The 12,342-nt window shown below is 46.3% G+C and overlaps 1 protein-coding gene across 3 annotated transcripts in view; it reads right to left on the bottom strand.

The window, feature by feature from the left end:
- The window catches only part of heatr6 (HEAT repeat containing 6), a 50,475-nt gene that overhangs the window by 19,968 nt on the left and 18,165 nt on the right, over nt 1-12,342 (bottom strand). For 2 of the 3 annotated variants that reach the window (XM_031807829.1, XM_031807831.1), the window contains 6 exons: nt 11,462-11,668; nt 10,441-10,540; nt 10,012-10,367; nt 5,109-5,231; nt 4,937-5,023; nt 3,111-3,245 (listed from right to left, as the gene is read on the bottom strand). In XM_031807829.1, coding sequence (XP_031663689.1) covers nt 3,111-3,245; nt 4,937-5,023; nt 5,109-5,231; nt 10,012-10,367; nt 10,441-10,540; nt 11,462-11,668 — 1,008 coding nt within the window. Of the gene's footprint in view, nt 1-3,110; nt 3,246-4,936; nt 5,024-5,108; nt 5,232-10,011; nt 10,368-10,440; nt 10,541-10,610; nt 10,620-11,461; nt 11,669-12,342 lie in introns of all 3 variants that reach the window. The other variant, XM_031807830.1, reaches the window with a different exon arrangement.

Raw genomic sequence — 12,342 nt, 5'->3', positions numbered from 1 at the left:
GATGACAGTAGTGATAGTAGTGATGATGATGATGATGATAGTGATATTAATGATGGTAGTGATAGTGGTGATGGTAGTGATAGTAATGATGATGATGATGGTAGTGATAGTAATGATGATAGTAGTGATGGTGATGGTAGTGATAGTAATGATGATGGTAGTGATAGTAATGATGATGGTAGTGATAGTAATGATGACGGTAGTGATAGTAGTGATGGTAGTGATAGTAATGATGATGGTGATGATGGTAGTGATAGTAATGATGATGGTAGTGATAGTAGTGATGGTGGTAGTGATGGTGATGGTAGTGATAGTAATGATGATGGTAGTGATAGTAATGATGATGGTAGTGATAGTAGTGATGATGATGGTAGTGATAGTAGTGATGATGGTAGTGAAAGTAATGATGATGATAGTGATAGTAATGATGATGACGGTAGTGATAGTAGTGATGGTGATGGTAGTGATAGTAATGATGATGGTGGTAGTGGTAGTAATGATGATGGTGGTAGTGGTAGTAATGATGATGACGGTAGTGATAGTACTGATGGTAGAGATAGTAATGATGATGGTGGTAGTGGTAGTAATGATGATGACGGTAGTGATGGTAGTAATGATGGTGACGGTAGTGATGGTAGTAATGATGGTGACGGTAGTGATGGTAGTAATGATGATGACGGTAGTGATAGTACTGATGGTAGTGATAGTATTGATGATGACGGTAGTGGTAGTAATGATGATGACGGTAGTGGTAGTAATGATGATGACGGTAGTGATAGTAATGATGATGATGGTGGTAATGATGATGACAGTAGTAATGATGATGGTAGTGGTAGTAATGATGATGACGGTAGTGATAGTACTGATGGTAGTGATAGTAATGATGATGGTGGTAGTGGTAGTAATGATGACGGTAGTGATAGTACTGATGGTATGAAAGTAATGATGATGGTAGTGGTAGTAATGATGATGACGGTAGTGATAGTACTGATGGTAGTGATAGTAATGATGATGACGGTAGTGATAGTAGTGATGGTGATGGTAGTAATGATGATGACGGTAGTGATAGTACTGATAGTAATAATGATGATGGTAGTGGTAGTAATGATGATGACGGTAGTGATAGTACTGATAGTAATAATGATGATGGTAGTGGTAGTAATGATGATGACGGTAGTGATGGTAGTAATGATGGTGACGGTAGTGATGATAGTAATGATGGTGACGGTAGTGATGATAGTAATGATGGTGACGGTAGTGATGGTAATAATGATGATGACGGTAGTGATAGTACTGATGGTAGTGATAGTAATGATGATGAAGGTAGTGATAGTAATGATGATGATGGTAGTAGTAATGATGATGACAGTAGTAATGATGACGGTAGTGATAGTACTGATGGTAGTGATAGTAATGATGATGAAGGTAGTGGTAGTAATGATGACGGTCGTGATAGTACTGATGGTAGTGATAGCAATGATGATGATGGTAGTGGTGATGATGACAGTAGTAATGATGATGGTAGTGGTAGTAATGATGGTGATGGTATTGATAGTAATGATGATGCCGGTAGTGATACTAATGATGGTGATGGTAGTGATAGTAATGATGATGGTAGTGGTAGTAATGATGGTGACCATAGTGATAGTAATGATGGTGATGGTAGTAATGATGGTAGTGATGATGATGATGGTGGTAGTGGTAGTAATGATTCGGTGTCCTGTGTGAATCTAAGTGTGCGTTCTCTAATTCTCTCCTTCTTTCTCTCTCTCGGAGGACCATGCCCCAGGATTACCTGACATGATGACTCCTTGCTGTCCCCAGTCCACCTGGCCGTGCTGCTACTCCAGTTTCAACTGTTCTGCCTTCTTATTATTCGAACATGCTGGTCATTTATGAACATTTGAACATCTTGGCCATGTTCTGTTATAATCTCCACCCGGCACAGCCAGAAGAGGACTGGCCACCTCACATAGCCTGGTTCCTCTCTAGATTTCTTCCTAGGTTTTGGCCTTTCTAGGGAGTTTTTCCTAGCCACCGTGCTTCTACACCTGCATTACTTGCTGTTTGGGGTTTTAGGCTGGGTTTCTGTACAGCACTTTGAGATATCAGCTGATGTACAAAGGGCTATATAAATAAATTTGATTTGATTTGATTTAATGATGATGGTAGTTGTAGTACTGATGTAATGGTGAGGATGCCATTATATTGGGACGGCAGGTAGCCTAGTGGTTAGAGCGTTGGACTAGCAACCGGAAGGTTGCAAGATTGAATTCCCGCGCTGACAAGGTACAAATCTGTTGTTCTGCCCCTGAACAGGCAGTTAACCCACTGTTCCTAGGCCGTCATTGTAAATAAGAATTTGTTCTTAACTGACTTGCCTAGTTAAATAAAAATACTATTGACTGTTACAATTGTATTGTATTAATTTATTTAACTTAATTACTATTTTATATTATTCTTCTTTATTTTAATACAATGTATATATATTGTATACATTGTTGCTATGGCAATAATGACAATGTTTTTCATGCCAATAAAGCAGCTTGAAATTGAGTGCCTGCCAAGGAACGAGCAGGATAGAGGGTACCTACAGGTAGCTGTGTGAAGGCCTGTGGCAGGATAGAGGGTACCTACAGGTAGCTGTGTGAAGGATTGTGGCAGGATAGAGGGTACCTACAGGTAGCTGTGTGAAGGCCTGTGGCAGGATAGTGGGTACCTACAGGTAGCTGTGTGAAGGCCTGTGGCAGGATAGAGGGTACCTACAGGTAGCTGTGTGAAGGCCTGTGGCAGGATAGAGGGTACCTACAGGTAGCTGTGTGAAGGCCTGTGGCAGGATAGTGGGTACCTACAGGTAGCTGTGTGAAGGATTGTGGCAGGATAGAGGGTACCTACAGGTAGCTGTGTGAAGGCCTGTGGCAGGATAGAGGGTACCTACAGGTAGCTGTGTGAAGGCCTGTGGCAGGATAGAGGGTACCTACAGGTAGCTGTGTGAAGACCTGTGGCAGGATAGAGGGTACCTACAGGTAGCTGTGTGAAGGATTGTGGCAGGATAGAGGGTACCTACAGGTAGCTGTGTGAAGGCCTGTGGCAGGATAGAGGGTACCTACAGGTAGCTGTGTGAAGGCCTGTGGCAGGATAGAGGAGAGGGTGTCACAGGCGCTGGTCTGTAGAGTAGGATGCTGATGACTCTGAAGAGCTCCGTTCAGCGGACCACTCAATACATCCACCCAGAACTGGACCACCTGCAGCACACACGCAATTAGACAGACGCGTTAGACAGACAGACAGTTTAGAACGACAGACAGTTTAGACAGCTTAGACAGACAGGCTAGACAGACAGTTTAGAACGACAGAGAGTTTAGACAGCTTAGACAGACAGGCTAGACAGGCAGACAGGTTAGCCAGACAGTTGTCCACATACTTTTGGTCATGCATGTGGTAGTGTTAAATAATGTATTATTCTATTGTATGTGATTGGACAGGCAGCAGCTACTCTTCCTGGGGTTTATTAGGGATCCCCATTAGTTCCTGCCAAGGCAGCAGCTATTCTTCCTAGGGTTTATTAGGGATGCCCATTAGTTCCTGCCAAGGCAGCAGCTATTCTTCCTGGGGTTTATTAGGGATCCCCATTAGTTCCTGCCAAGGCAGCAGCTACTCTTCCTGGGGTTTATTAGGGATCCCCATTAGTTCCTGCCAAGGCAGCAGCTACTCTTCCTGGGGTTTATTAGGGATCCCCATTAGTTCCTGCCAAGGCAGCAGCTACTCTTCCTGGGGTTTATTAGGGATCCCCATTAGTTCCTGCCAAGGCAGCAGCTATTCTTCCTAGGGTTTATTAGGGATGCCCATTAGTTCCTGCCAAGGCAGCAGCTATTCTTCCTGGGGTCCAATCACATACAACATAATACATTATTACTCTACCATAACATACACTGCATCACCAAAAGTATATGGACAACTGCTCGTTGAACATCTCATTCCAAAATCATGGCCATTAACATAGAGTTGGTCCCCCCCCCTCTGCTGCTGTAACAGCCTCCACTCTTCTGGGAAGGCTTTCCACTATATGTTGGAACATTGCTGCAGGGACTTCCATTCAGCCATAAGAGCATTAGTGAGGTCGGTCACTGATGTTGGGCGATTAGTCCTGGCTCGCAGTCAGCTTTCCAATTAATCCCAAAGGTGTTCGATGAGGTTGAGGTCAGGGCTCTGTGCAGGCCAGTCAAGTTCTTCCACAACGATCGACAAAACAATGTATAGACCTCACTTTGTGCACGGGGGCATTGTCATGCTGAAACAGGCACAGGCCTTCCCCATACTGTGGAAGCAGAGAATCATCTGGAATGTTATTGTATGCTGTAGCCTTAAGATTTTCCTTCCCTTGAACGAAGGGGCCTAGCCCGAACCATGAAAAACAGCCCGTGACCCCTATTCCTGCCCCACCAAACTTTACAGTTGGCACTATGCGAAGCGTGATTCATCACTCCACAGATCTCGTTTCCACTGCTCCAGAGTCCAACAGCGGCGAGCTTTACACCACTCCAGCCAACGCTTGGCATTGCGCATGGTGATCTTAGGCTTGTGTGCGGCTGCTCGGCCATTGACACCCATTTCAAGAAGCACCCGATGAAGTCTAACACAGCCCCCACAATCTTTTAAAAATGTTTTTCTCTCAGCCAATCATCAGTCATTTGTGTAAGTGCTGTGCTTGTTGAGTGTCCTTCCCTATAAGTGTGCTGAAAGTCTGTTGTCAATTTGTTTAATGTGAAATAGCATTGTATCTGGTCAAATTAAGGGTTGGTAACAGGCTGATTGGTCAGCTATTTGAGCCAGTAAATGATGCTTTGCTATTCTTGGGTAGTGAAATTACTTTCTTTTCCTCCAGACCTGAGGGAACAGACAGACAGTTGTGGCAGAGGGCCAGACAGAGGTGTACCTGTGAGATGGGGACCCTGCAGCTCTCTGACTGGCTGTTGTCTGGTCTGTACTGTTGGATGATACCTGTCCCCAACTCCTCTAATAACTACGGAGAGAGATGTTATGTTTGTCTCGTTATTCCACATTATTCAATAAATTAAACAAACTGCACATTGATGAGTGTGTGTCACCTTGGCTCCGTGTAGTTGAATGGAGGGGTCTGTCTCTCGGAGGCAACGTGCGCTCACCTGCCCCAGCTCACAGAGACACGCCTGGCACAGAGGGAAGTAACCACGCACCAGGTGGGCTAGCACCTAACAGTCACAGTCACACACACACACACACACACACACACACAGGTTTCCATTAGCCGGTAAATGCTTTTCTCAAAAAAATGAAAAGCCAATCAAATAAAATTGTCCCAAGAAATAATACAAAATAATACTTTTTATTCAGTGGTTGTGCTCTAACTTCCAAGGTTAATATTCTTCACAGATAATACATTATCAAGCTGCTGGGACATTACTGTCAGTTTGTATTCTAATCACAGCCCCGGCTGTCAAAATCAAATCAAATCAGCCCCGGCTGTCAGTTTGTATTCTAAATCACAGCCCCGTCTGTCAGTTTGTATTCTAAATCACAGCCCCGTCTGTCAGTTTGTATTCTAAATCACAGCCCCGTCTGTCAGTTTGTATTCTAAATCACAGCCCCGACTGTCAGTTTGTATTCTAAATCACAGCCCCGTCTGTCAGTTTGTATTCTAAATCACAGCCCCGTCTGTCAGTTTGTATTCTAAATCACAGCCCCGTCTGTCAGTTTGTATTCTAAATCACAGCCCCGTCTGTCAGTTTGTATTCTAAATCACAGCCCCGACTGTCAGTTTGTATTCTAAATCACAGCCCCGTCTGTCAGTTTGTATTCTAAATCACAGCCCCGTCTGTCTGTCAGTTTGTATTCTAAATCACAGCCCCGTCTGTCAGTTTGTATTCTAAATCACAGCCCCGTCTGTCAGTTTGTATTCTAAATCACAGCCCCGTCTGTCAGTTTGTATTCTAAATCACAGCCCCGTCTGTCAGTTTGTATTCTAAATCACAGCCCCGACTGTCAGTTTGTATTCTAAATCACAGCCCCGTCTGTCAGTTTGTATTCTAAATCACAGCCCCGACTGTCAGTTTGTATTCTAAATCACAGCCCCGTCTGTCAGTTTGTATTCTAAATCACAGCCCCGTCTGTCAGTTTGTATTCTAAATCACAGCCCCGACTGAGTGACGGAAGGAGCTGGTAATCCTGGTTGAGAGTGACGGTAGGAGCTGGTAATCCTGGTTGAGAGTGACGGTAGGAGCTGGTAATCCTGGTTGAGAGTGACGGTAGGAGCTGGTAATCCTGGTTGAGAGTGACGGTAGGAGCTGGTAATCCTGGTTGAGAGTGACGGAAGGAGCTGGTAATCCTGGTTGAGAGTGACGGAAGGAGCTGGTAATCCTGGTTGAGAGTGACGGAAGGAGCTGGTAATCCTGGTTGAGAGTGACGGAAGGAGCTGGTAATCCTGGTTGAGAGTGACGGAAGGAGCTGGTAATCCTGGTTGAGAGTGACGGTAGGAGCTGGTAATCCTGGTTGAGAGTGACGGTAGGAGCTGGTAATCCTGGTTGAGAGTGACGGTAGGAGCTGGTAATCCTGGTTGAGAGTGACGGTAGGAGCTGGTAATCCTGGTTGAGAGTGACGGTAGGAGCTGGTAATCCTGGTTGAGAGTGACGGTAGGAGCTGGTAATCCTGGTTGAGAGTGACGGTAGGAGCTGGTAATCCTGGTTGAGAGTGACGGTAGGAGCTGGTAATCCTGGTTGAGAGTGACGGTAGGAGCTGGTAATCCTGGTTGAGAGTGACGGTAGGAGCTGGTAATCCTGGTTGAGAGTGACGGTAGGAGCTGGTAATCCTGGTTGAGAGTGACGGTAGGAGCTGGTAATCCTGGTTGAGAGTGACGGTAGGAGCTGGTAATCCTGGTTGAGAGTGACGGTAGGAGCTGGTAATCCTGGTTGAGAGTGACGGAAGGAGCTGGTAATCCTGGTTGAGAGTGACGGAAGGAGCTGGTAATCCTGGTTGAGAGTGACGGAAGGAGCTGGTAATCCTGGTTGAGAGTGACGGAAGGAGCTGGTAATCCTGGTTGAGAGTGACGGAAGGAGCTGGTACTCCTGGTTGAGAGTGACGGTAGGAGCTGGTAATCCTGGTTGAGAGTGACGGTAGGAGCTGGTAATCCTGGTTGAGAGTGACGGTAGGAGCTGGTAATCCTGGTTGAGAGTGACGGTAGGAGCTGGTAATCCTGGTTGAGAGTGACGGTAGGAGCTGGTAATCCTGGTTGAGAGTGACGGAAGGAGCTGGTAATCCTGGTTGAGAGTGACGGAAGGAGCTGGTAATCCTGGTTGAGAGTGACGGAAGGAGCTGGTAATCCTGGTTGAGAGTGACGGAAGGAGCTGGTACTCCTGGTTGAGAGTGACAGAAGGAGCTGGTAATCCTGGCTGAGAGTGATGGTAGGAGCTAGTACTCTAGTTGGTTTTCATTTGCGATGGATAGTTGATTGAACCAGGCTTGGAAACAGAAAGCCAAACCACTGAACAAAGGATGTGTAAAATATGGTTGATTTTCTTTTATTGATCTGATAATTTATTTAATCTCCTCATGAAATACAGGCGTTGCCATTTTTGTATATCTGTTGTGGGTTTGCAGTCCAGGACCATTTGGAGTCAATTATAGTTCCAAGATATTTGTACTGCTCAATTGATTCTATCTGTTCTGAGACCATGTGGATAGGTCTGGTGTCGTCTTTTTTAGTTCGGAAGTTTGTCATTTCCTGGGTTTTTTCACGTTAAGAATGAGTCTGTTTTGCTTGCACCATTGGGTGAAGTGTGTTAATAAATCAATCAAATATATTTATAAAGCCCGTTTTACATCAGCCGATGTCAAAGTGCTATACAGAAAGACAGCTAGGTAAAACTCCCTATAAAAAGGCAGGAACCTAGTAAGAAACCTAGAGAGGAAAAAGGCTCTGAGGGGTGGCCAGTCCTCGCCAGCATCCCTGTGCCCCGACGAATTAGGCTGTTATACCCTCACGTATATCACACGACCCCAAGATAGTTCACACTATAAACAGAACATTTATTAAGATCACCCAATAGAACTTTAGAAAGAGTGAGACATCATTTTAGGAAACAAGTGCTTCATAAAAGCACTGGCCTCATTTCACAGAAGCATTGGAAAATAAACTTTCTTTCAATGAACCAGCCTTTATTTTTTGAGACTTCTTCTAGGCTAAATGGGATAACTCACTACTGTAAGGCCCTTACTATTGAGTTTGGGGAGCAGTCCCTACCTCAGTGGAGGGGCAAGAAATAACGGAACTGCCATTGGGTAGACAGGGACTAGTTTAGTCGTTAATCCTGCAGGGGTGGTATTTTAGCTCTGACGCTAGCTAGCTACAAACTAACCATCTATTGACGCTAGCTAGCTACGAACTAACCATCTACTGACGCTAGCTAGCTACAAACTAACCATCTATTGACGCTAGCTAGCTACGAACTAACCATCTAATGACGCTAGCTAGCTACGAACTAACCATCTACTGACGTAGTTAGCTACGAACTAACCATCTACTGACGCTAGTTAACTACGAACTAACCATCTACTGACGCTAGTTAGCTACAAACTAACCATCTACTGACGCTAGCTAGCTACAATCTAACAATCTACTGACGCTAGCCAGCGACATACTAGTCATCTACTGACGCTAGCCAGCGAAGAACTAATCATCTACTGATGCTAGCTACAAACTAATCATCTACTGACGTTGGCTAGCTACGAACTAACCATCTACTGATGCTAGCTAGCTACGAACTAACCATCTACTGACGCTAGTTAGCTACGAACTAACCATCTACTGACGCTAGTTAGCTACAAACTAATCATCTACTGACTCTAGCCAGCGAAGAACTAATCATCTACTGATGCTAGCTACAAACGAATCATCTACTGACACTAGCTAGCTAGCTACGAACTAACCATCTACTGACGGTAGCTAGCTACGAACTAACCATCTACTGACGCTAGTTAGCTACGAACTAACCATCTACTGACGCTAGTTAGCTACAAACTAACCATTTACTGACGCTAGCTAGCTAAAAACGAACCATCTACTGACGCTAGTTAGCTACAAACTAACCATCTACTGACAATAGCTAGCTAGCTACAAACTAACCATCTACTGACAATAGCTAGCTAGCTACAAACTAACCATCTACTGACAATAGCTAGCTAGCTACAAACTAACCATCTACTGACAATAGCTAGCTAGCTACAAACTAACCATCTACTGACAATAGCTAGCTAGCTACAAACTAACCATCTACTGACAATAGCTAGCTAGCTACAAACCAGCCATCTACTGACGCTAGCTAGCTACAAACTAACCATCTACTGACGCTAGCTAGCTACAAACTAACCATCTACTGACGCTAGCTAGCTAGCTACAAACTAACCATCTACTGACGCTAGTTAGCTACAAACTAACCATCTACTGACGCTAGTTAGCTACAAACTAACCATCTACTGACGCTAGTTAGCTACAAACTAACCATCTACTGACGCTAGTTAGCTACAAACTAACCATTTACTGACGCTAGCTAGCTACGAACTAACCATCTACTGACGCTAGCTAGCTACAAACTAACCATCTACTGATGCTAGCTACGAACTAACCATCTACTGATGCTAGCTAGCTACGAACTAACCATCTACTGATGCTAGCTAGCTACAAACTAACCATCTACTGATGCTAGCTAGCTAAAATCTAACCATCTACTGACGCTAGCCAGCGACGAACTAATCATAAACTGACGCTAGCCAGCGACGAACTAATCATCTACTGATGCTAGCTACAAACTAATCATCTACTGACGCTAGCTAGCTACAAACTAACCATCTACTGACGCTAGCCAGCTACAAACTAATCATCTACTGACGCTAGTTAGCTACAATCTAACAATCTACTGATGCTAGCTAGCTACGAACTAACCACCTACCGACGCTAAATAGGCGAAATGTCTTTCTGACCTGTAAGGCCTCCAGGCGGACTGGGGAGGGCTCTAGAGCTGTAGCCCCTCCTCCTCCTGGACCCTCGCTGTCTGATTGGTCGTCTTTGGGTTGAGTGACAAGCGACACACACAGCTGCAGCAGCCAGGGCACGCCTGGCTCCTCCTCTCCTGGAGTATGTGAGCCCCGAGGTGTGTGTGAGTTGTGGTATTTGTGGGAGGGTGGAGTGTGAGGTGAGGAAAAGCCCTCCCTCTGCCTCCAGCTCAGCCCCGTCTCCTGCGAGGTGTGTGTCAGGAGTAGCTGTACCTCAGAAAGAGGGGCTTGGGTCGACACCAACGCTCCATACAGTGTCAGAACAGACACCCGCACGTTCACGTCTAGGAGAGAACACAAAGTCTGTAAGAACACACAGACTGGTGCCAGAGGTAGGTGTGTGTGTGTGTTGTGTACCTCTGTGTCGGAGGTAGGGTTGTATCTGTCTCCACAGCGGGCTGAGCAGGCCGGGTCTCAGGCGGTTATAGGGAGCATTACACACCAGGTGAGCCAGGCACTGAAACACACACACACAGGTCAAACGGTCACAGATTATCAGTGTGGAGTAATGTGAGTCAGTGAGTCACCTTGATGATCTGAGTGAGAGAGTCACCTTGATGATCTGAGTGAGTGAGTGAGTGAGAGAGTCACCTTGATGATCTGAGTGAGTGAGTGAGTGAGAGAGTCACCTTGATGATCTGAGTGAGTGAGTGAGTGAGAGAGTCACCTTGATGATCTGAGTGAGTGAGTGAGTGAGAGAGTCACCTTGATGATCTGAGTGAGTGAGTGAGTGAGAGAGTCACCTTGATGATCTGAGTGAGTGAGTGAGTGAGTGAGAGAGTCACCTTGATGATCTGAGAGAGTCACCTTGATGATCTGAGAGAGTGACCTTGATGATCTGAGTGAGTGAGTGAGAGAGTCACCTTGATGATCTGAGAGAGTCACCTTGATGATCTGAGAGAGTGACCTTGATGATCTGAGAGAGTCATCTTGATGATCTGAGTGAGTCACCTTGATGATCTGAGTGAGTGAGTGAGTGAGTGAGTCACCTTGATCTGAGTGAGTGAGTAACCTTGATGATCTGAGAGAGTGAGTCACCTTGATGATCTGAGTGAGTGAGTGAGTCACCTTGATGATCTGAGTGAGTGAGTGAGTCACCTTGATGATCTGAGTGAGTGAGTGAGTGAGTCACCTTGATGATCTGAGTGAGTGAGTGAGTGAGTGAGTCACCTTGATGATCTGAGTGAGTGAGTGAGTGAGTCACCTTGATGATCTGAGTGAGTGAGTGAGTGAGTGAGTCACCTTGATGATCTGAGTGAGTGAGTGAGTGAGTGAGTCACCTTTATGATCTGAGTGAGTGAGTGAGTCACCTTGATGATCTGAGTGAGTGAGTGAGTGAGTGACCTTGATGATCTGAGTGAGCGAGTGAGTGAGTCACCTTGATGATCTGAGTGAGCGTGTGAGCAGAGGCCTCGGCCAGCAGAGCGAGGGAGAGCGAGCGGTGAAGCTCGCGGACGGCGGTGGCGAGGGAGAAGGAGAATGGAGTGTACGAGGTTCTGGCTGGAGCCAAGTCTTCAGCCACGCCCAGGAACTGACGGGAACCATCTAGCAATGCAGACACCACCTGGAGTGCACACGCACGCACCTGGAGGGAGAGAGACCAGCATTACACACGCACCTGGAGGGAAAGAGACCAGCATTACACAAACACGCACCTGGAGGGAGAGAACAGCATCTCTAACACACCTGGAGGGAAAGAGACCAGCGTCACACACACCTGGAGGGAGAGAGACCAGCGTCTCACACACACACACACACCTGGAGGGAGAGAGACCAGCGTCTCACACACACACACACCTGGAGGGAGAGAGACCAGCGTCTCACACACACCTGGAGGGAGAGAGACCAGCGTCTCACACACACCTGGAGGGAGAGAGACCAGCGTCTCACACACACCTGGAGGGAGAGAGACCAGCGTCTCACACACACCTGGAGGGAGAGAGACCAGCGTCTCACACACACCTGGAGGGAGAGAGACCAGCGTCTCACACACACCTGGAGGGAGAGAGACCAGCGTCTCACACACACACACACCTGGAGGGAGAGAGACCAGCGTCTCACACACACACACACCTAGAGGGAGAGAGACCAGCGTCTCACACACACACACACACACCTAGAGGGAGAGAGACCAGCATCTCACACACACCTAGAGGGAGAGAGACCAGCGTCTCACACACACACACCTAGAGGGAGAGAGACCAGCGTCTCACACACACACACCTAGAGGGAGAGAGACCAGCGTCTCTCACACACACA

Source organism: Oncorhynchus kisutch, linkage group LG28 (genome assembly GCF_002021735.2).
Source record: "Oncorhynchus kisutch isolate 150728-3 linkage group LG28, Okis_V2, whole genome shotgun sequence".
NCBI classification, from domain to species: Eukaryota; Metazoa; Chordata; class Actinopteri; order Salmoniformes; family Salmonidae; genus Oncorhynchus; species Oncorhynchus kisutch.
The sequence above is the reverse complement of the archived record's forward strand: the minus strand, read 5'-3'. Positions and strand labels throughout refer to the sequence as shown.